The sequence below is a fragment of the Squalius cephalus genome, assembly GCF_949319135.1.
Source record: "Squalius cephalus genome assembly, chromosome: 1".
In the NCBI taxonomy this organism is placed as follows: Eukaryota; Metazoa; Chordata; class Actinopteri; order Cypriniformes; family Leuciscidae; genus Squalius; species Squalius cephalus.
In genome coordinates, this window is record NC_137122.1 from 28,967,989 (window position 1) to 28,992,980 (window position 24,992).

At 38.8% G+C, this 24,992-nt stretch overlaps 2 protein-coding genes across 4 annotated transcripts; one reads left to right on the plus strand and one right to left on the minus strand.

Annotated features, from left to right (window-relative positions):
- The first annotated feature begins 643 nt into the window (after positions 1-643).
- Positions 644-13,949, plus strand: slc27a1a (solute carrier family 27 member 1a). Of its 2 annotated transcripts, XM_079868659.1 has the most exons (14): positions 644-975; positions 1,130-1,297; positions 2,938-3,332; positions 4,207-4,371; positions 7,261-7,330; positions 7,415-7,506; positions 7,667-7,776; positions 10,025-10,234; positions 10,331-10,457; positions 10,802-10,939; positions 11,107-11,271; positions 11,380-11,526; positions 13,066-13,238; positions 13,516-13,949. In XM_079868659.1, exons 2-13 carry the CDS (start codon positions 1,131-1,133, stop codon positions 13,221-13,223), a joined length of 1,944 nt encoding a protein of 647 aa, XP_079724785.1. In that variant the 5' UTR covers positions 644-975; position 1,130; the 3' UTR covers positions 13,224-13,238; positions 13,516-13,949. The 2 variants fall into 2 exon arrangements, with proteins under 2 accessions (XP_079724785.1, XP_079724784.1); XM_079868658.1 differs by having other exon boundaries at positions 13,066-13,949.
- A 1,380-nt stretch (positions 13,950-15,329) lies between these two features.
- trim35-13 (tripartite motif containing 35-13) lies at positions 15,330-23,206 on the minus strand. Of its 2 annotated transcripts, none has more exons than XM_079868681.1 (6): positions 22,939-23,206; positions 18,462-18,557; positions 18,128-18,358; positions 18,023-18,045; positions 17,797-17,915; positions 15,330-16,126 (listed from the first exon to the last, which is right to left on the minus strand). In XM_079868681.1, the coding sequence occupies exons 1-6, from the start codon at positions 23,146-23,148 to the stop codon at positions 15,591-15,593; spliced, it is 1,215 nt and encodes a 404-aa protein (XP_079724807.1). In that variant the 5' UTR covers positions 23,149-23,206; the 3' UTR covers positions 15,330-15,590. The 2 variants fall into 2 exon arrangements, with proteins under 2 accessions (XP_079724807.1, XP_079724806.1); XM_079868680.1 differs by lacking the exon at positions 22,939-23,206 and adding an exon at positions 20,704-21,233.
- Between the last annotated feature and the right edge of the window lie 1,786 nt (positions 23,207-24,992).

Consider the following 24,992-nt stretch of genomic DNA (forward strand, 5'->3'; position numbering starts at 1 on the left):
GACCTTATTTGTAATTTTTTTTTTTTATCATATAGTAACCATCAAAATACTATAGTTAGCCTACAACCAAAGACCCCATAGTACACGGAGAAAGCAAAGAAATCTTTGTGCATGTCCATTCATCTCAGTCTACCTGTATTGACTTAGGAAAAATACAAGACCCCCACAAAAAAATAATGTCACTGGTAAAACATCTGAATTATATGATACAGTACTTTTAATGGACAGGATATGCTCTATTAAAAATATTTTTATAGGCTAAAACAGCCACTGTTGTTTGCGTGTGTGTGTGTGTGTGTGTGTGTGTGTGTAGCTACAATAATAAATAGGTATCAAGTAGGTAACTTTAATACTTGGCGATAAATTGTTAACAGGGTTACGTTTTTGAGGGTTTGCAAGTGTCTATGTATTCATTCAACAGTATGTCCATGAAAGTTACAGTGATGTCACCTGTTCATAAAAAAAAACGTTTATGACTGATTTTTTTATATATATAAAGTCACGGAATTACCCGCGTGTCTGTGTTATTTGAGTACGTAATGATAAATAATAATAATAATAAAAAACATACATTTTTAACAGCATCAATGACGAAAACACGACGACTTTTACACTTTTATTGTGAAAAACAGCCTCTTTCAGCCATTTTGAAAAGCTTTCTCACCAACTCCGGCTTCATGACATGTTGTTGCCTGCAAAGTGCAAACAGCCAGTGGATGTTAATAGCAAACACATAGTTTGTCAAAAACGTGCTGCACATGAAGTGAAAATATTTCCCGAGTAACTTCGTGTACTTCTGCATATAACGGACTAGCAAAGCAAGTTCCCCCTGCTCTGTGTTCTCGGACGCTCGTGTTAACTTTCACAGGGGTCTAGTTTGGACATAACTGTGGTCAGTCAACCTCTAACTGCACAGCAAGGTCGTCCCATGTCTTGACAGATCAGGGCTGGCTGAACTATATTTGTCTACCATAGGTAAGGTTTCATCACTGTTTTATTATTTTATGATACCACCATAAACATTCAGTAGACCGTAGCCTATGTCATAACTAACTTGATATTTTAAGTGATGACTTCCAATCGCTGCTGTGTTTGAGAAGTAATGTGCTGCATCATGTACCTGTTTCAGGATGCACTATGTGGCGAGTGGCTCCCTGTCCTTCGGTTCTCTGGGCCTGCTCCGTCTGTTTGGGGCATCTTGGTCCTGGAGCCTCGCAGCAGGTCTGGGTGTTTACTTAGGAACAGGAGGCTGGCGGTACCTGTATGTGGTTGTTCGTACGGCTAAAAGAGACATCAAGTGAGTGACTGATATTTTGGATATCATACAAATTCTGCTTTCTTAAAAGTTAAAGTCACCATGAAATGCAAATTCTATTTTCTAAATGTATTTATCTTATTGTGATCTTTTCATCTGTGCATTTTTTTTTTTTTTAAATGACTTTGTAATGTTTAAACGGAAGTTGCGATAGTTACTATTTTCTTCTCTATTGTTTCATAAATCCGAGTGAAACTGCTTCTCAAACAAGAAAAAATTTAGGGCGGGACTTTATTTTGTTTATCAGCAATTGATTGGATGGTTGTGGTGTGCTATTGGTGGATCTCATGTGAGTGACAGGTTATCTCACCCTTTCTCAAGTAAACAAATCAGCAGAGAAGAGATGACCTGCAAGTGGGATGGGAAGTTATGTTGATTAAAGATGACACATTAATTAAAAAATAAATCATGCATGGAGCACGGATAAATACTTTATTATAAATACTGCAGTATTATTTAAAAAAGAATTGTCCATTTTCATTTCATGGTGACAAAATGTCATAACTCCATTGAAATGGCAGACTTCTTTCTGGTGGCTTTTGGCAGACTTCTCCAATCGTTTCATCTGCTTAAACTCCGCCTCTTACAACCGCCTCAGGCTATTCCAACTTTAGGGAATAGTTTGCCGAAAAAAATTTGATTACTGTCTTCATTCAAGGCCTTTTTACATCAAGAAAGATAACAATATTAGCCTCCACACCAGCGCACAATGGCATTGCATCACATCCTCGAGCTCAAAGAAGGATTGATTCTGATTGGCTGTCAATGTTTTTATTGTTCATCAGCTGGATAAAATCATTCTGAAAGTGATTCCAACAATATTGTTTATAGTTATAGTTATTGTTATAGTTGTGGTGTGGACTTTGCTCTTCTTTTTTTATTTAGAACAATTTTTAGAACAGTAGGCTCTTTATCGTGTCTACCAAATCTGTATGAAACCTGTTTTTTTTTTGTGAAACTTCGAAATTGAAAGTCGGCTTGAAATCAAATGACTATTCACACACTCAACGTTCACAATCCAAATAACAACTAATGGATAATGTCAAGCCCTGTCCTAATTTTTTTTTTTTTTTTCAATAGCAGTTTCACTCAGAAATGCTGTCTGTCGGAACGTCCGTTTCATGCCAACTGTTTGTTGTCAAATCTGACAAATCAAATCTTTCCTATCTCATTCCTGAATTTTCATTTGGTTACGAGACTCGTGAGAACGGCTGTCAAGGGGCAGTCATGGTAGAACATTTTTAAGGGAAATAAAGTGTATTTTCTTTCTTGTTTATGTAGTCTATTTTCAATAGTGTAGTGTTGAATGAAGCACAACCGATGCGGCGAACCAATGGTTCTGCAACCAACGGTACTTGCTGCAGAATTTTCATGGGGAAATACTTGGTCCTCACAATATTCCGAATTGTGTTGATTCCTGTTGATTTCGTGCATGAAAATTTCCTGAACAAAGTTAAACGTGACAGCAACTTCATTAACAATGGATCTGGCGTGGCACATATTAAGGAATGACTTTGAATATTGAAATGAGAGCTACAAAAAATTACTTAAGTGACTAATGCTTCACATATAATATTTTCAGCAGGTGTGAATAACTGATTATTCCTCTTCTTGTCCATCAGTGGGCTTTATGTGCTGCTGAGGGTCAAACTGGCGCTATGGCATCATATCCGTCACCGAAACACCATACCCTCCATCTTTGCACAAACCGTGGCTAAACACCCAGACAAGCCTGCGCTTGTGTATGAAGCCACTGGGGAAACGTGGACTTTCTGCCAGTTAGATCAGATCTCCAATGCTGTGGCCCATTGGGCACTGAGCCAGGGCTGGACCTCAGGAGATGTGGTGGCGCTCTTCATGGAGAGCCGGCCGCTCCAAGTGGCGCTCTGGCTTGGCCTGGCCAAAGTCGGTGTGGAGGCTGCGCTCATTAACTTCAACCTCCGAAAGGATTCGCTCCTGCACTGCGTGGGTGTGTCAGCATCCCGAGGGATGGTGTTTGGAGCAGAGCTAGCAGACGGTGAGTCGAAAACCTTCTCTTTAGCCGCTTTCCGACCAAGTAGTTATAGGAACTTAGTTCTAGGAACTGTCCACTTCTAAACAGTTCTAGGAGCTACTCTTCCCCAAACTCGGTTTCGCTGTTTGCGTTCGCACTGGCCAAGTGGCCATAGGAACTGGTAGGAGGGGTAAGGGAGTGACGCAAGCACGGTGACTTTTATTTTGACAGCGCGGCGGACCTTTATTTTGGCGGCGCTGAGAACGCCAGAGCAAACAATGCTCGCATTCTCTGTTTATTAGTTAGCGATCTGTCTAACAGTACTGTTTAATATGTTATTAGATAGAACTGTTATAGAAAGTAGACAGTATATGAAAAAAAGGTTATTAGCCTACGCCGTGTGGTTGATGTCCAGTGTTGTTAGCTGGGCAGATAAACATAATCATGTTTGGCTTGGTCCCCTCAAAGTTGCGTTGGGTTTTCTCTTCAGCATAAAGGTTTAGAGACCCATCTATCACTGTTTTCCATGTTTGTATAGTTAGTTTATGGAGTAAATATATAGGCTATAATCTGTGTGTTTACATTCTAGCTGTTTTAAAAATGGCGGGTGCTGGTGTTCTGCGTGCGTTCGGTCAATCAGCGTACACTAACGTCACGAGTAGTTCCTATAGTGCTGGTTTAGACCCTACTCTGAAGTAGGACCTAAATTAGTTCCTACAAATGGAGTTCCTAGAACTAAAATCGTTCCTAGTTCCTGCGGTGCGAACACGCCGACATCCGGGTACTTTAGCCAATAGTTCTAGGAACTGTGAAAAGGTTCCTCCGGTCGGAAAGCGGCTTTTGACTCTTTGATCAGGACCAAGCAACTAAATGCACATGCCTCCCTGTGTGTATGTAGCCCTGTCAGAAGTGAGTTCTTCCTTGAGTGAGACCATGGTGCGGTTCAGCACGGGAGACCTCAGCCCAGACCAGATGGCCGCTCTGAAATGTCAGCCCATTGACTCCATTCTGGCATCTGCCCCTCGACACCCACCACCCTGCACTGTCTCCAAGGGCTTCAACGGTGAGATTCAGAGAAATACGAGGGTTTACTTGTAGAGCAGAGGTGTCAAACACGCAGACCATGGGTCGGATACGGCTCGTGGAGGAGTCTAAGGCCCTGTTTACTCCTGGTATTAAGATGCGTTTTGGTCGATTACAAGTGGGCGACAAGTGGTCTAAAATGTTTTTGAGCTTGTCCACTTTCGAACACTTCCAGAGGTAGCCGAAAACACATTAGACCGGATTCCTTTTGTAGTGTAAACGTGTGGTTGAATGTTTTCGAACAGCTGCAAAAGATGCCTACGCTCCGCCTACTGACCTGATGAGTAAACATTATAGGAAGCGCACTAGCCAGACGGGATTTAAACTTTGTCGGCTGAAGACCCAAGTTGTGTCAGAACAGAAATGAAAGCTGATGCTCTCCGTATGGTTTTCTCTTTTCTTTGGTTGTGTTCATATGTAAATTGTGTGAGTTTATTTTTGTCCATTAGATCTAAAGATCTGGAAAAAAACGCCCATAGACCCTCCCCTCAAAGAAATCAGGAAAGAAGTGGTTGAAAGTGGACAAAAGAGACAGATTAAAACACCAGGTGTAAAAAAGGATGTGTCTCCCTCGTCTACTTGTGATCCGATCGACCAAAACGCATCTTAATGCCAGGTGTAAACAGGGCCTAAGTTGGCATGTGGAAAGATTTAATTTATTTTATGGGTTTGGGCTGTTGTTATATGAGCACTGACATCATTGAGAATATCTCTAACTTTGCAAAAATCAAATAAAAAATGCATTGAGCGAGTCCATGCATTCCCTTTATGTTGAACCATTGCACGTATCCTAGCAACACACAGTAGTTTAGTTAATGAATGACTGCATTTTTTAACAAATTGTTTAAGTGAATGATTCAATGACCCATTCATTAAGTGTAACCAATTAAAATAATGGCCTTCATAAGCTGAAGTTTATTGTAATCCAGCTCTCCAAAATTAAAATGAGTTTGACATTCCTGCTGTAGAGAGGCTCATTGCGAGAGGTCCTTGATGGACGGCTCAAGTATTTGTAATTTCACCTCACTTTGACCATCAGCGCACTGGAGTGTTACATTCATTTCACATCTTGTGCTTTTATGATCTCTGCTGCTGCAGTTTTGTAGCAAAACTTTGTGTTGTGGGCCATTATGGAAGTTTTTATGGAGGTAAGTTAAAAAAGAAACTTCTAGACCATTGGTTTTGTGTCCATATGAAGGACAGGCTTTAGGGCAGTTATTAGAATGATTTGTAAACCTTGTCTATATGTTGATCCTGAGGGCTACTAGTTGTGTTTATTGTCAGTTATTAGTGTGTAAAGTATTTTTTAGTGTCCTCCCTAGGAATAAGAGTGTGTTCCACTTCTCCTTGATTGCATTAATCCTCAGACTAGCCTATTCATTACAAATATGGTGGATTGACTATTACACAAGACGTTATAAGAACACTTCATATTGTGCTGCTGGCAGTGGGTCTGGTTTATTTGTGTAATAGCCCTGAATCAGACATAACTTTGAGTAGCAAATTAATTCGATTTTTAGTCTCAGAGATATATTAGCTCAAATAAATGGTGTCCACTCTTTTGAAGTGATGGTGATTAATCAAGTGGTCTTCAGTTCTGTTAAAAGCTCTTTTGATGATAAGAGAAGGTCATCTTTTTGAAGACAAGCGTGTGATTGAGAACGAGAAAGAAAGGGCAGAAAATATGGGTAAAGAAATATTTAGGAATGTCAGAATAACGTATTTTTACTATGTTCAGCATAGCCAACACAGAATATCCAACTACTAAGTGATGTAGTATGTATATTGTGCACTAGGAATGTCATCAAAATTCCAGTGGTTGATATTAATAATGAAATTTTACAATTGTCAATACAATTTTCAATACTACAGCAAAAGCTAAAATGCTATTTATTTTATGCCAATATGCTTTATTTAAAGGTGCATTGTGTGATATTTAGGGGGATCTGTTGACAGAAATGCAATAGCATATACATAACTATGGTTTCAGTGGTGTATAAAGACCTTATATAATGAATCGTTATGTTTGTATTACCTTAGAATGAGCCATTTCTATCTATATACATACTGCGGGTCCCCGTACATTGAAATGTGCCGACATGTTTCTACAGTAGCCCTAAACGGACAAACGCGTTTCATTTCTATGTTGTTCTTCGTGCAAGGAAGCTAGCTAAAGTCAGCGAATAAAACACTGACACAATAATGAACAAGTAACAATAATATTTGCAATAACATAAAGTTTTACTGAATAATAAAGTAAACATCATTTCTTAATGTATCTTTGTAAAGAAACCTTTGTAAAGATTGCTTAACTGGCTACTCTCTGCTGTCTCAGACGATGACATCTTTTCCTGTCCGCCACCATAACTTTTGCAATGTTGCAATTCATAACCTCATCACTAGAAGCCGCTAAAAATCACACACTGCACCTTTAAGGTTACTTAAATAAAGGTTACTTTATTTCAAGTTTTTCAGATATCTAATTGCATTATAAAGGATTATAAATAATTAACCAAATAATAAACATTAAGAAATTGTCATATCATTCAAATGTTTTCAAAATGTTTGTTTTTTTAATATCTTATACTCACTAAGGCTGCATTTATTTGATCAAAATATACAGTAAAAACAGTAATATTGTGAAATATTATTAAAATTGAAAATGATGGGTATGGGTATGCTAGTTTGTGCCGTTTAATATTTTATGGTTTAATAATAGTTATTTGTAACGTTATAAATATCTTTGCTGTCACTTTTAATCAATTTAACGCATCCTTGCTGAATAATGCACTGCACACTAGACAGTAACCATTAAACTAGTAGTCCAAGCATCACCCATGTCACATCACGTTTTCCCTTTCTCATACAGATCGTTTGTTCTATATCTACACTTCTGGCACCACTGGACTCCCTAAAGCTGCTATAGTGGTGCACAGTCGGTAACCTGCTCGCAGCCACGACACAATCTTACAGCTTTCCTTAGAAATGAAACAAGCTTTTATTAAACTACTTCTATTTCCTAGGTATTACAGGATTGCTGCTTTCGGGTACCATTCTTTTCGCATGCGGCCAGACGACATCATCTATGACTGTTTACCCCTCTACCACTCAGCAGGTGTGTTGTGCATATCACAGACATGATGCTCCTGACCTCATAGGCTCTATGTATTTCTATAAATAAGTTTTAAGCTGTTAGATATTGTTGGTTTCAAATTAAACATACTGTTGCAGATTTCACAAATAGCTCAACATCTGTTGGATTTACTCATTAACAGGTAATATTATGGGTGTGGGCCAGTGTCTGATTCACGGTATAACTGTGGTGGTCAAGAAGAAGTTCTCAGCAAGTCGCTTCTGGGAAGACTGTATCAAACATAACTGCACTGTAAGTCACTTACATTTGGGTCATTAATGGCAAATAAGGGTACATTTGCACGACAACAGTGTACTAAAAATGGAAACGTTTTTCCTTTGCGTTTTTCACGTACAGACGACACCATAGTCAAAACGATCCCCGATCACATGGATCATTATTCATGCCAGGCCATGTCACTTTGTAAAGAAACACTATGCACCTCTAGATTGAACACACAATACGCATGCGTTGTGACTTCACCGTCCCAAATTCATAGTTTTTGTAGTTTATAAATTTGTAGTTTACACAGAGATGATAGCAGTAACGTTTTCAAAAACTTGCACTTTAAAACCCATTTTCAAAGGTTTGCGTTTTCAGGCCCCCACAACACCGTTGTCAGGTAAATGAATGGCCAAAACGCATTAAAAGTTTGTGTAAATGCCCCCTAAGAATGCCCAAGATGAGGATCAATTGAAAATTTTACATTTGCATTAGTTTCATATGGTCTTTTAAAAGCCTATATACCATTTTCAACAAAAATTTGCTTTGAGTAATTCATATTCCCTTACATCTGAGTGTACATAGTCTCATGTAGCCAGACCGTCAGACTAACTGCAGAAGATCTGGACACTATAGCAGCTTTCACTGGTCAAGGACCACCCAGAGGCCTTCTGATTGACATGAAAAGCAACCAATCACAGTTTGTTTTTTCAGTATCATCTGGGGCGTCAAAAAAGTCAGTATCAATAATAGACCATAGATCATTCATTGAAGAACGTTGTGCAAACATCTGCTTGAAGCATATCTCTCCACTTTTTAATGGCAACAAGCAGTTTGAGAGAACCGAACACAAGAATGAATTGTCCAGCTGCGATGTCAGCGTCTTTTCTTTCATGTTTACAGACATATGCTGCTAAATATCCGCTTCCATAATTGATGTGAGAGGGCGCACAACTAATAAAATTAGATCACTCCGGGGTCCTTCCAAGTTCTTGCAAAGGGTTGGCCAGGCTTGGAAAATAATACTCTTCCCATATCTGATATCTCCATTTACACTATGCACTTGGCGAAACAACCCAAGCTAGATGAAGTGACCCTGACAAGCTTAGGCTTAAAAGGAGGTAAAAACGGCGTGATTTACAATGGACACAGATGAAATGATGATACAAGCTTTTGCTTTCCGCACCATCTTTAAAGGTCTTAAAGCCCTAGTTGCAGCCTGGGGGAATGTAGAAATTATCGCTGTTGTAATCGCTGTGGTTGGTACGTCATTCGCCACCGTCGCTTTTTCAATGATGTACTACTCCGCATTGACGAGAAAATCTGATCTATCCGCTTGCATGGCAGACGCAAATGCTCGTATGCGATTCATGTCAGATTTATTTCCACATATAACTAAGGCCTGACCTTTTAAAGAGTCCATGCTGTGAACTTCACATACTTTTGAAAATTCAGTGTTTTAGTTGATCCTGATAAGCACTCATTGTCAAAGTTGGAAACACAACAGTTTTCTCCTTCTAAGAGGGTCAGGGTGGCTTTAGTTCCAGGCGGACGTTAAAGAGCGTCTCCCGGAAATCCTGTAGAATTCAGCCAATCAGATGTTGACTTCGAAAGTTCTGAAGGGTTTCCCATTTCATGTGCCATATGCATCAGATGTTCAGCCAACTCTCCGTGGGTGTGACGTCTCAGGCTGAGACGAGAGTGTACACATCTTTTTCAAAACAAGTTTTCAGTTGGAAAGTTGCTTTGAATCATGAAAATCAATGTTTTCTCTAACTTGGCCATTTGACACTGAACTAACTTAAAATAAAATGGTATGTATTTGATATTTCTAAAAGGCATGTTGACCTTATATTTTCAAATTCTAGATTAAAATAGATTTTGATGTTTAATGTCAAGTCATTGTTTATATGAAGTGCATTTTAACCCTTTCCCCGCCAATGTTTTTTTTAAGTTGCGAGCCAGCGCCAGCATTTTTGTTTGCTTTCACAAAAGTTTCATGGCCCCCAGAATATCTTTCAGAAAATGTATCCGTATAACAGTGAAAACATGGATTGCCGGATAATTCTGTCAATGCCGGTGAACTGTTGTGTCATAAATGACGGTAAATTCTGGGGAAAGAGTTAATGCGCATTAAATAAATTAATATATCCCGGAGCATGATGTCACTTAAAAGCATCTTTAATGATTCAGTGTTATGAGTGAATAAATTCACTAATAAATACAAGAGTGTGTCGTTCTTACTCTCACAACAGTCTGTTTTTTCCCTCTCTTCCAGGTTGTGCAGTACATAGGCGAGATTTGCCGTTACTTGCTGTCCCAGCCTGTGCGGCCCACGGAGCGACAGCACCGGGTGCGTTTGGCTGTGGGGAACGGGCTGCGGCCGAGCGTGTGGGAGGCGTTCGTGGAGCGCTTTGGAGTAAAACAGATTGGCGAGTTCTATGGAGCCACCGAGTGCAACTGCAGCATTGCCAATATGGACGGCAAGGTCAGATATCAGTGTTGTTCTGAGAACGTTAAATATTGATTTATGTCAGTTGTTACAGTTAAACGAATGGTTAAAAACTCACTCTCAACACGGCAGGTTGGATCTTGTGGGTTTAACAGTCGCATTCTTCCTAATGTGTACCCCATCCGACTGGTGAAAGTGAACGAGGAAACCATGGAACTGGTTCGAGACAAGCAGGGACTGTGTGTGTCTTGCCGACCTGGTGCGTTCAGAGCCAAAAACTCAAATTTATATGCTGAACATGTCGTCATGCAGTGTAAAATTTACATCAATTTTAGATTTGGTCTAAGTCTAATATTTGGTGGCCTCAATATGTATTTGGACACTTTAAAATCTATGAATATCAATGCATTACATAAAATATCACAGCAAATGGCATGCATTTTAAATAAAGATAGCTCACGCACACTTATCAAGTAAAAAGTTGTTGGCATTTTACTGCAATAACAATTAATTTAAATGAATTAATAGTCATTTTCCTCTCAGAGATGTCTTTTGTGCCCGTATCATTGGTCTTTCTCTTCATGTATTGTCTTCCGCTCACAGGAGAGCCTGGGCTGTTGGTGGGGAGAATTAATCAGCAGGATCCTCTGCGTCGGTTTGATGGATACGCTAGTCAGGATGCCACCAGGAAGAAGATCGCCTACAATGTGTTCAGGAAAAATGACTCTGCTTATCTGTCAGGTGCACCTTTAATACACTGCAAAGAAGTGGCAGTGTCTAATATTTTCTAACAGCGTGGATGTAAATATTGTGGATGGTTTTAGACTGCAAGACAAAACTCACAAATGCAACCACAATATAACATGCACTACTCAGTAAACTTATTTGGTTGGTATGGTGTCTCTCAGGTGATGTTTTAGTTATGGATGAGCTTGGATACATGTACTTCCGGGACCGGAGTGGTGACACGTTTCGTTGGAAAGGTGAGAACGTCTCCACCACTGAAGTGGAAGGAACACTGAGCACCCTGTTGGGACAGATTGATGTAGCAGTGTTTGGAGTAAACGTACCAGGTAAGACAGACAAAGCAGCTTTTGTCCTAAATTTCCAAGGACCCATAATTCCAAAGTCTAATCCTCTGGTGTCCCCATATACACATGTAAACGTGTGTGTTTGTATAGGTGTGGAGGGAAAAGCTGGAATGGCTGCCATCGCTGACTCAACCGGAAGCTTTAACTGTAATTCTTTCCTCAGAGAAGTTCAGCAAGCTCTTCCTCCATACGCACGGCCAATATTTCTACGCATCTCCCCATGTGTAGATACCACAGGTGAGGAAAGATCCCCAAAACTCATACTGCCTGGATTGGGCAATATATTGAGTATTTAGCCATATATGCACTGTAGTTTTTCTAGAGATGTAAAGCTAAGCAACTTTGTGAATATCAATGATTAACTCCTTCCGGACAGAGTAACTCCATTGACGGAATTTTACGGCTTTCCATGTTTCCACTGTTATACGGTAAGGGGCGCATATTACGCACCTTCTGAAAGAGTACAGAATCTCCGGATCAAAACACAGGCGAAAATGAGCAGGAACAATCGATAAAAGCATTGCTTATGCATGTTGTAGATTTTGACGATTTTCTGAAAATGTTGCTTTTTTTATGAAACTTACACACAAGTGTTGATAAAAAGGAATCCATGATTTATTTATTTTTTAAAGCAGAGGCTATGTTCTTTCTTCTGATATATTGCAGATATTTATACCAAAAAATATTCTGGGGGCCATTACATTTTTGTAAGAATTGATCAAAAATGTTGGTGGTGGCTGGCAATTTATTTATTTTTTAAATGCTGGCGGGGAAAGGGTTAATGTATGAACGCTTGGGTTAGACTTGTCATTGCTACAGTGTAAGCATACATTTAAGTACTGCGTAATATTAATTAACTACATCTATTTACTATATAATTGGGGTTAGGGTTTGGTTTAGGGTTAGTTGCTTGTAATTACACATAATTTACTGTTATTACTATAGTAATTACAGGTAACCTATATAACAAGGACACTGTAAAATAAAGTGATACTGAGGCTTGTTTCTGCCCCAGAATAAAAAATAAATAAGGTCACTGACTTTTTATCTTACAATTTATTATCTCAATTTGGGACTTATTACCTTATAATTTAGGACTCTTTTTCTCACATTTGTGAGTTATCTCATAATTTGGGACTCTTTATGAGTTATCTCATAACTCTGGACTCTTTTTCCCACATTTGTGAGTTATCTCAATTCTGACCCTCACATTTGAGAGTTAACTCATAATTCAGGACTTTTTAATTTTGACTATTTCTCACAATTTTGAGCTATAAACTTTTGATTCTGAGAAAAAAAAGTCAGAATAGCTAGGTAAATAGTTGCAATTAGTTTTTTTAAATTACAGTGTTGGAAACAAGTGTACAGTGTTGCACTTGCAAACGTAATGTTAGAGTTGATTAGTTTTGATTCACTTACGTGAATCAGTTTAAACTGCGTTTCAAAGAATTTGAAGAACTGATTTAGTCATTTGTTTGCAGCATCAATCAAAAGTGTTCACTGAAATTGAAAATGTTTTAATAAAAATTTCATTTTTGTTAATTACTATGTTTTGCCATTGATGAGCATGAAATAAATGATTAAATATAATTGTGCATTGTGTTTATTCTTATTCATTGTAATTTCTAGTGATTTTTTTTTTTACATTTTGAATCTAACTGGCCACAATAGCCATATGATGGTTAATCTGATTGATAAAGACCCATTGTTTTTCTCAAATATTTAAAAAATGGTGTGTATGCTGTGAATTGATTTCCTGCTCTTACCCTTTCACAGGAACATTTAAAATTCAAAAGACCAGATTGCAGAGGGAAGGATACGATCCACGGCTCACAACTGACCAGATCTACTTTCTGAACTCCAGAGCAGGCCGTTACGAGCTTGTGAACGAGGAGCTGTACAGTGCTTTTGAAGAAGGCAGGATATCCCTTTGAGACGAAGAAGAGAAGGTAGCCTGAACCTACCTGGTCATCTTCTAACATGTGACCGCGCGCAGTGTTAGCGCAATATTGCGACAGAAACCACTCAGATTAGTTCTGCTAGCATGTAGACACTTCTTTTGCATTTACATTATTCATATTTATAGCATTGCATTTGAAGAGGTTTCTTCGATTTGGTAGCCTACTAGAAAGCACAAGCTGTATCTTGGCAATGACAAACTAATTATCTAATATGCAATACATGAGACAGTGAGAGTGAATTATTCTTTTAATGTGTTATTCTTAGTTGATGATGTGCACTCCCAATTTAACAACCAAAACAACAACACAAAGCCAACGGGATGAAAGATGAAACTCCACTAGGATGTCTGACTTTGACATTAGACTTATCCCACTACAAACCAGCAAGTTAAATGCATTTTGAGCCTGAATGATGATGATTAGTGTACATTAACGAAATTGAGAGTTTTACTACTTAAACATTGTTAAAATTGCCTAACTCCAAAGTGACTTTTAGAGAGCTGAAAGATACAGAGTGTCTTTGTAAACAGCCACAATAAAGTGCCTTAGATTTTACCTCCTCAAGCTTTACTCATGTGTGATATGACAAGATGAATGGCCTGACACAGATACATGAACAAAGACGTTTTGAAAAACTAAAACAGTGTAATTACATGAATCTATGGCAATCTAAATTAATAAATAAACATTTTTACTGCATTTTACTTCTCTTCTCTGATTCTAATGACCTTACATTGACATTTATTTTTGTTGAATCTCACAAAGAAAGGAAAGGGTCATATTTAAATTAAAAATAAAATTGCTCATTAAAAAAAAAAAAAAAATTCTATTGGGCTGTCACAATATCAGGTTTTCACTACACTCCTCATTTCTGATTTTAATGTCCTGACATCAAGTCTTTAATCTTTGTTGTGTGGGTTATATGTAAATAATGTTTATTATTAGGCCTGTCACAATGTCAGATTTATTTTTGTGGCCTAAGTACTCACAATAACAATAGATGTCTATAGAAATTTGGTTTGCTATCAGTCAAAATATGAGACTATAGGGAGGCGGAGACTAACTGTCCAAATAAAGCGCACAAAACTAATTTAATGGCATTTCCTGCAGACTGGGGTTTCTAACACCCCCTCTTTTTACCAAATCCAAAAAACTCCCACAGTGGCGAGTGAACCTTTTTTCCAGGTGAGGGTAGACAGTGGCCCTGTTTAAACCTGGTATTAAGATGCAATTTGGTTGAATGGATCACACGTAGACGAGGAAGACACATACTCGTTTACACCTGTTGTTTTAATCCATCTCTTTTGTCCACTTTCATCCACTTCTGCCCTGATTTATGATCCTGATCCTGATCCTGATCCTGATCCTGATCTAATGGACAAAATAAGTTAATGCAATTTACATATGACCTGTGAGTGTGTGTTAGAAATCAGGAATGATGAGAGAACATTATGCATGGTACATTTTTCATCAAAACTTGGGTCTTCAGCCGACAAAGTTTAAATCCAGTCTGGCTAGCGCACTTCCCAGAATGTTTTCTCATCAGGTCAGTATGTGGAGAGCAGACGGTCTTTTCTCGGCTGTTCGAACGCTTTCGACCACATGAGCGTTTACGCTACGAAAGCAATCCGATCGAATGCGTTTTTGACTACCTCTGGAATCGTTCGAAAGTGGACAAGCTCAAAACGTTTTAGACCCTGTTTACACCTGTATTTAGCGTCATCCTATGGGCTTTATGCACAGCTGCACTACTTCCTGAACTTCAGGCAGGTCCTTTGTTTCCTGTCTGCCATTATTGGACAAACTGATTAATCCAGGTGGTCAGGCACACCTGGATTAATCAGTTTGTCCAATAATGGCAGACAGGAAACAAAGGACCTGCCTGAAGTTCAGGAAGTAGTGCAGCTGTGCATAAAGCCCATTGTGATCCGACTGACCAAAACACATCTTAATACCAGATGTAAACAGGGCCTGTCTCTTTTCTATATCTATCAACTCCTCCAACAAGATTTTGAGATTTTTCCATTTTATGATGGGTGGAAACCAGTGATAAGGTGCAATACCGCCACACACTATGATGAAGTTTCAACCGCTGGTGTTGTATTATTTACAATATTATCATAATTTCTTTTGATTTCAGGAAAATGTGACCTATGCATTTTATGACAGTTTTGGGGAGATTCACCTTGTTGTTCAGATCATCTATCAGGTTTTTAAAATCCAAAACAAGTGGAACTGGAGGTTATTTCCATAGCTGACCCCACACAACACATGTACTGTAACATGAGAGATGAGAGTTGAGATGTGAAGAGAGAAATGCTGAGAGGGACCTTCTTCACATCAGTCTGTCTTAATAGAGATCCACGCTGGCAACACTTTCAGTGGGTGTTCCTTACAGGCACTGCAGAAGTATGGGAATGCTCTCGGAGTGATGATGTCCATGTAGGTGAATAATGGCGTCCTCTCTCGTGGGTCGTAGAAAGTCACCCTGGACCTGTTCATGTCCAGAATGACTCTCACCACCTGCGGCTCCTGAGTCATAGTGAGAGGGGACCATGGGGCAGTACAGGCTTTATACTCTCCGTTTCGTAGCCTAATGGTCCAGAATCCCTCTGCGGGGGTCAGCACGTGCTTTCCCTTTCGGCTGATGGATGCGCTTGCAACTCCAATGACCCAGTAGGTGTTGTTTCTGACCTCCACGTCCCAGCTGTGTCGTCCAGAGCTGAAGCCCTCATGGGCCAGCACCTCTGCGCCGACATTGAAACGCTCAGGGTTTTCTGGGAGTTTAAACGTCTGGGAACAGCACTGTAATGTTGTCAGATCCTCTGACAGGAGGAAGCAGCTTGCCGCGGTGTTCGGATCAAGGGTCACTGGAGCTGAAGCAAAGCAATTGTTTGAAAGGTGAAATGCTAATGTCGCTGAGTAAGCAAAAATTCTCTAAAGCAAGAGACTCTAGGTGAAAAAAATATAACTAATAGATGTCACCATACTTCCCCAGTTGACTGATTTACAATAAGAATTGATGAAAAGATGTATTACATTTTAGGAAATGTTAATTCAGGCAAATGATATATGAAAAAAACTTTTGTAAAAACCTTCAGAATATAGAAAGGAATAAAACTGTAAAGTTTGGTGTGTGTAAGTGCTGCTGAGGTAGAGATTTCTGGTTCAGTGCAGGAGAAAAAACTCAGAAAACGGCCTTTAAAGATATGTTGTGTAATTGAAATTTAGAGACGCAAATATATAAAGTGTAATAAAATTAATTATTAGTTTTTTTTGCATTGTAACGTTATTGTTAGTATTTTCATGACAATTAAACCACTTTCCCATTTTTCTATTAAAATCATCATGAATTTAACAATTGTTTTAACAACAAACATTTTACTATTTAGCTGTGTTTTTATACATTTATTTACTGCATTACAGTAATATGAATGAGATTTTTTTTACATTATAATAGGCTACCGATTTTTATCTTTAGTCTTGGGGGGGAAATTCTTGTCATTTTTTTGTTTGTTTGTTTTGTTTTTTGGTTAAATATGATTAAAGATTTCTTGACAATGATTTAAAATTGACAAGTAAGTAAATAAAAAAAAAACATACAGAGCCCTTAAAGGGACATGGTGATATGGTGAATTTGCATTCCCCTGAGAAATTTTGTGTTCCTTTAGGGACATGAATATTCTGGACCCTATTTTAGCTATCTGAAACGCAAGTAACTTTGTGGGCGGATCTCGGGCACTGTTGCTATTATACCGGCGGGATAAATGACCCTTGCGCCCGACGCAAATCTAAAATGGGTTGGTCTGAAGTAGCTTCATTATTCATAGGTGTGGTTTGGGCGTAACGTGAAATAAACCAATCAGAGCGACATCTCACATTCCCTTTAAGAGCAGGCGCGCTTGTTCCATGGCAGATTGCTATTATAACGGCGGATTTGCCAGGCGCACGCCAGGAGCGGTTCACACCCGAGGAGACCGACGTTCTCGTCAGGGCCGTAAAACACAGAGAAGTGACATTGGGGACGGGAGAAATCCACACAAATTAGCTTCGGTTAAACAGGCGTATAATAATTTGGGTAAATGTGTAAGCTAGATTTAGGCCTATTTTTTCACATCTTCATGGACACAACAATGATTTACCTCGTGTGTTAATATTTTTCCTTGTAATAATGTATGGTTTTCTAAAAATGAAAACTGATGCGTGTCTGTGTGTAGATGAGATAAGCAAAGTGTATGTGCGTTGTGAACACTACATTTATTATGGCCAAGCATGCACCCTTAAAATAGTATAAACATGCGCAGCGCGAATTGTTTTCTAAACCTGCAAAATAGCATCAGGGAACGTTTGCGCCAGAATTAACACTCCTCCTCTTTTCGCTTGACCGCCCACGGGAGTGCAATTTAATTTCCTAATTTACCGACGTGCATCTGTGGAGGGAAAAGTCCGCTGTGCGCGGGTGCAAAATAGGAATGATACATGCGTCGGTGTAGGCTACAAAGTCAATTGCGCTGGGTGCAAGATAGGGCCCACAGAGTATACTCACTATATTGAATGATTTCCTTCATTCTCTCCCAGACTTTAAACTTTAATGAGCCCAGGTGTTTGGCAATATCGAGCAGTGAACCTCTTATCATCTCTGGATCCTGGGGAACCCGCCAGGTTCTGTCAATAAAAGAATACAGAGTTATTCTGGGTCTAGGTCACAGAGCAAATTATACTTACAGATGGAAAAGTTGAAATGAAATTGATAACTGAGAAAGGATTTGTACCTCTTTATAGTGTCCTTATAATTCTAGATGAAATAAAAAGAAAAGCAGATTACAAAAAGTGAATCGTATGTGTTGTGTTTCTATCATTCATTTATGAATGTTCACCTTGAGGAATGGTATATCCTGAGATCTCATCTCCTGTTCAATGATTATTATAGTGTTGCTAAGTGAAGTGATGTCATTCTCCAAATCTTCCATCTTATCATTCATCATCTGCCTCTTCTGATCCTTCTCTTGCTTGAGCATGGAAAGCCTGGATGCTTCCTCATCTCGCAGAAACTGGTGCATCGCCTCAAACTCCTCTTGTATCTGTCTCTCTGTGTTATCGGCCTGACTCTGTAATGAGAAGGTTATCATTTATTTTTTCTGAAGGGGAGAATTCAGTCTCCTTCTATAATTGTTCGCCTGCATGCTTAAAGCAAATTCAATGTGAAAATACCTTAATATGCTCTATTGTTTGCTCACAAGTGAGTTTTGCTTTTCGGAAGAGCTTCAGCTTTTCCTGAAGTGGTTTCAAAGCATTTTTGAGTTCTTCCTATAAAGAGTGAATAAAACGATAACACAGAAAGAATTAGTAATTACTAGATGTGCCCATATTTAAACACACCTGATCATTTATTCATTTAGAGAGGCACGAACTTTTTTGAACTTTAAAACAATGGCAGAATTAAAGAAGAATGGGCCCTTTTGACAGCCTGTGACACATTAATGCCTTAACTTCTAATCTATACAACATTTTAATTATTTAATGTACATTTATAACATTATACTGTTACTTTAGCATCATATGGAAATGCAACAGTGGAGAAGTTTACTAAAGACGTTTATCCTGTTATAGTTTACTTCTGTTTTCCAAACCTGGAAGTGTGAAAAGGATTCAAGCAACAGAGTTAATTGTCCTGACCAAGGATGAATTATAGCCCAGACCAATGGGACTAGAATTATGAGAAGCTACAGTTTTCAAGCATAACTTTGAGATATAAAGTTGCAATTATCCAACCATCCATTCAAAACACCCTTGATGGATTGCCAGTCCCATCCTAGCACTAACTAAGTGTACGTTTAGACCACAAAGATGTACTAAAAACGGAAAAGTTTTTTTCTCTGTACTGATGACAACATTATTAAAAACCATCCCCATTCACACAGTAACGTTTAAAAACTTTGTATTATGCAAGAAAAGACTACACACTTGCGCACATACGCATTCTTTTACAGTTTTTAGTTTTCCGTTTTTAGTTGAAAACGGTGTCGTGTAAACGACCCCTGTCAAACCTGGCTTAGCTTCCAAAATCTGGTGTGCCCATGGTTGTATGCAGGGTGCAAATGGGAATGGGGTTTTGACATCAAAACAAGATGTTGTGGGGGTCAAAGAAAGCAGTCTACCCATAACATGAAGCTTTACCTGTTAATAAGAAGATACATTTCTAGCTCTGACTGATTTTAAATTATAACCGTAACCCTGAAATGGGTCATACCATTAACATTACCTGAGCACTGAGCAGCAGAACTAAATACGCTATAAAACCGCACCCATTCAGGGATGTGCATTTATTGCATTGATGAACAACATTATGTGTTTAAAATGCATATACACAGTTCAGTTGAATGATAACATTTGGCCTCGTTGATGCTGTTAAAGGGTTAGTTCACCCAAAAATGAAAATTCTGTCAGTAATTACTCACCCTCATGTTGTTCCAACCCCGTAAGACCTTCGTTCATCTTCGGAACACAAATTAAGCAAAAACACTACGTGAACCAACTCGAGGCCCAGAGAGAATGAAATGAATAGTGGAATAAAGTCGTTATTTTTGTTTTTTTTGCTCACAAAAAGTATTCTCGTCGCTTGATATACTTAAGATTGAGCCACTGTAGTCACTTGGACTATATTAACGATCTCTTTAATAACTTTTCTGGGCCAGCAAGTTTCAGTCCCTTAGAAGCCTATGGAGGAGTGATCCAGCTGTCAGATTTCATCAAAAATATCTTAATTTGTGTTCCGAAGATGAACGAAGGTCTTACGGGGTTGGAACAACATGAGGGTGAGTAATTACTGACAGAATTTTCATTTTTGGGTGAACTAACCCTTTAAATTGAATGTATGAAGCAAACTGGTCCCCAACTCTCTGACCCCCCTAAAGGCCATTGGTTGTATGGCCATAAGAAAGGTGCAATTGTAAGAAACAAAATAAAAATCCAAACATTACAAGTGGAAACTGAAGAATGTGAAGTTGCAATAATTGAAGAAAGTGAATACAATAAGTGAAACCAGATATCATAATATCATGCTTTCCTTTACGTGTGGGGTGATAAAAGGGTCCTAATACGTGACCTTAAAAGTTTTTTAGATTCTTTTGAGGAGATATGAGTGTATACTTTCATCAACTCTAAACTGAGCACATGGGCATCTGGTTTCAGCCTACCAGGAGGCCTCATCCCTAGCATGAACTTACCACTATTAATAGTCTGATAATGAATCTAGCCAAGAATCCATAAATAACTATTTCTGAGGTCCTAAAGGGAAAGGACGGTTGTCCAAATGGTTATTCTCTTTTTGGTTTCCCCTCTTGTCCTTGAATTGACAGTGCAATTGTTGAAGATTTACATTGGAATCAACATTGTCTGAAAAACAAATGTCAAACATAGATGCAGACGACCATGAATCTGTATGTAGACATACCTTACAGTCGTGTGAAGCTTCATTTAAGGGATATAACCTGTGACCCTGGTGGTTGGCTGACGACTTGCATTTGCAACAAGTGGGTTCCAGATCCTCCAAACAAAAAAGCGTCAAGGTCTCTCCATGCTCCTTGCATGCAAGAGGGTTGTTTTTGCAGCGCTCCAGAAAGCCCTCGCAGGTCTTCTCAAGCATGGTGTTGACTATGAGCTCCCCCAGAGATGATGGCTGACAGCAAAGCGGGCATTCGCAAGATCCTCCTCCATTCCACAGGTTCTCAAGGCAAAGTTTGCAAAAGCGGTGTCTGCAAAACAGCACTACGGGCTTTTGCAGGATATTTCCACAGATGGGGCATGACAGGTCATCTGCAAGATTTGATTGCATGGTGGCCATTGCTCCTTTGAGCCCTTCATTGCCCAGTTGGGTGACAAGGGGGTACTATGCCTCCCCTCCCACATAAGATTACCCTTGGGAGATATGTCTTCTGATTGGCTCCAGTATTCACTCAGAGTATACATCACCGAGTGAGATCTAGGCTGGCACATGATATCTTCTGATAAATTCCTGAACATCACATTATGTAACATCAAATTCCTGGAGATCGGTTTGACCCTGGCACTGACGCAAGAGGAAATATGTTAAGATTTTCTCATTCCATTCGAGAAGATGTGTGCCTCCTCTTAAAAATAAGATTAAAAGGCAGGAGAAATAAACAGAAAACTATCCAGAAGCTTGGACTATGGAAGCAACCTTAGAAAAAAGTTAATTCAGTGCTGTGAAAAAGTTTATGCCCCCATCTGATTGTCTATTTTTACATATTTTACACGGAATGTCTTCAGATCTTTAACCAAGACCCTTCCACGAGCTTTCATGAACAACAACACAATGAGATAAACCTTTCATGCATTCATTAAAGAAAGCACTATTCGTTCAACACTATTTGAAGTTAATGCTGCTAATGGAGGTAACCAATATCTGGTTGCATCCACATTAGCAGCAATAACTGCAACCAAATGTTTCCTGTAGTTATTTATATGGAGGAATCTTGGCCCACTCCTCCTTGTAGAATTGCTTCAGCTCAGTGTTCAAGCATGAACTGTGTGTTTCAGATCCTACCATGGCATTTCATTAGGGTTTAGGTCCGGACTGTGACTACACCATCTCAAAAGTTTTAGGGATCATTTTCTATAGGGATCATTGTTTTGGAGCACGACCCGGCTGGGCTTCAGCGTTAGTTTACAGACAGACAGTTTTATTCTCCTGGAAAATTCTCATAAGTCATAGTTTTTTTCAGTTCTTTCTGGCCAAGATGTTTAGGTCCTGATGCCTCCCAAACTATCACACAACTACCACCGTTTTTGACTGGCAATTTTTATAAAAAGCAGAGGCTTGAAGATCTTTAAAATGAGCTCTAGGGTTCATTGTGACTAAGAGATGAACTATTCCAAGCCGTATTCATGTGGATAATATGACTCTCGATTGTGCTTTAGTGGACCCTTGACTTATACGTTTACACAACTACGATGTACTAAAAACGGAAACGTTTTTCTTTGCTTTTTTCACATACAGACGACAACTTTGTCAAAATGATCCCTGTTCATGCGGATCCGCGAAAACGACTAAAAATGCTGTATTATTCATGCCAGGCCAGTAGTTGGCGATGTCACTTTGTAAAAAAAACACTATGTGCCTATAGACTGAACATGTAAAGCGCATAACAATATAGTTTTCAAAAATGTTCACTTTGAAACCCGTTTTCAGGCCCCCAAAACACTGCTGTTGTGTAAATTAACAGCCAAAACGCATAGAAAGTTTTCCATTTTTAGTTGAAAACAGTGTTGTGTAAACGGCCCCTTAGAAATGGCTTTGTAACTTTTTCACCATCTATTTACTCCTACAATCCATAATGAAATCTGACCATATCCAATGTTAATGTGCACAAACTTAGAAATTCAAACAAGGGGCAAAGACTTTTTCATAGAACTGTATTTACCAGTAAAATATGTATAAAGACAGTCCCTTCAGACAATGTAATACGATTGCTGGTGGTTGTTGTTGACATACTGAGAGGAATGGGCTGAAGGCGTCCTAAATTTATTTTGCTAATTAAAAGATCAGGTTACACAAGATAATTCATTTTGATTACTGGTTATTTTCATGCATTGCTCTGCAGGGTATGCTTGAATATGATGCCGGTTTTATTATATCTCTATCATTGAGCTGTGCTGTATTTAATACCTTTATTCTTTGCTCCCTGCACTTTCTGAGATGGGATCCAGTGGCCTCTTGTCTGCAGAAGGGACACTGCGTCTCCCAAAACTGCTGACAGCAGATTTCACAGAAGCTGCACCCGCATGAAATACAGCAGAGGACCACTGGAACGCTGAACACCTCCCCACAAGCTGAACAACAAGGGTCTTCCTCTAAGAGCAGTGAATTAACCTCCATTTCTCTCTAGATATGAGCTGAACTGGTTGTGTCTTCAGTCCTAACCGATATAGATAAAAATACCGCTGCTCATAACGTGTCCCCCATTCTCCAGACACTTGACCTTTAGACTTGACTTCTGTATGTAAACGATCGCTATACTGAAAACACGTGACATGCAGAAGCTGTTTGTATATTGAGATCTGATCTAAAGACAGCATTCATTGTTATTAATAATTTCGAGAGGAGCACATTTGTTGTAGACCTCAGAGCAACATCTTGATGGACAATATATTAAACATCATCATGCTGAGTCAATTTGTGTACCCCCTGTTGAGAAGATGAGCATGTTTGTAGGATTCTGAGAATGCAGAATTCATTCCCCAATGCAGAAGACAGACACTTTGCCATGCTGCTGACATATTCATTGAAGAGCTGCGGATAAATAGAGGACAGTCTTGAGAGTTTTGTTTGTCTTCCAGAAATGTGAAAAGCAAGATTTGTAAAAACCGCATCAACATGAGAGGCACTGGGACATTGAAAACCTCTCTTCCCATTTCCTTACCATCTTTCTAGGCACTTGTGGAAAAAAAATGCTGTAGTACAATAGACTTTTTTTGCCCTCTAAATTTTGTTGACATTCTAATGTGAACACACCTTTAAGACCAGGTTCACTAAGAGCTTGCGCCAGCGCAAACCCCCTTTTTTGGCATTAAAAAACTACTGTCTGGATTTACTAAAGACAGTTATTTTTGCGGCTGGCCTTATTGCATATGCAGTAAAAGTTTCCCTTTCAGACACAACATTTATGGGAGGAGGGTATTTAAATAAGGGTACGTTTACACGACAATGATAAAACTAATAAATATTACAATGATAAATACTAAAAACAGGAAAGTTTTTCCTTTGCATTTTTCGCGTACAGACGACACCATTGTCAAAACGTTCTCGTTCACACGGATCTGCGAAAACGACTAAAAACGCTGTATTCTGCTGCCAGGCCAGTAGTTGGCGATGTCACTCTAAATAAACATTACGCGCCTATAGACTGAACACGTAATACTCATTCACATGACATCGCCGTTTTCATAAATTCACATTTTTGTAGTTTACACGTAGAAGATTACTGTACTGTTTTTACTGTTTGATACTTTTATACCTATTTGATTTCAGACAGACTTCTGAGGCAGTGTAATAGTTTAATGATCTACATCAAGATAGAGTGAGCTTTGGTGATAACTAAGCAAATATTTAATTACTACAATAGTTGGTTCTTGCTGAAGCTCAAACATGCTGCGTAACACGAGAATGAACCTCATTGGTCAACAGAGGAACAACGGAGGAAAAAGCTCTCAGATTTCATTAAAAATATCTTAATTGAGTAAATGATGACAGAATTTTTATTTTTAGGTGAAGTAACCCTTTAACGGTAGTTCTGAAGTGCATCACGCGAGCCAACTCACCAAACATAATGACACGCAATATATGTTTTGATTAAAAAAAGGACGTTATTAAATTATATTTCAACATAAACACATCGTTAGACTGGTACTTGACATAATCTAGCTAACAATATAAGTAATTTACTTAAATATTTTGAAATGTTGCTGGAATATGTAACAACAATCAAATTATTTATGATATTTTTCTTTAAATAACATTAAAAACATAAATGCCAGAAAATATCAGTTCTGCTTTTGTTCATAAATACAGTAGTGACGTTGACAATAAGCCTGTTGTCAAGTCACCCAATGTATAGTGAGCTAGGGTCCTTACTAGCAGTGTCCGAATTTGTGTATGTGATATAAGCCAGATTCAGGAGATAGGGAGCTGATTGACATTGATTAGCTTGTTCAAGTGTGTTT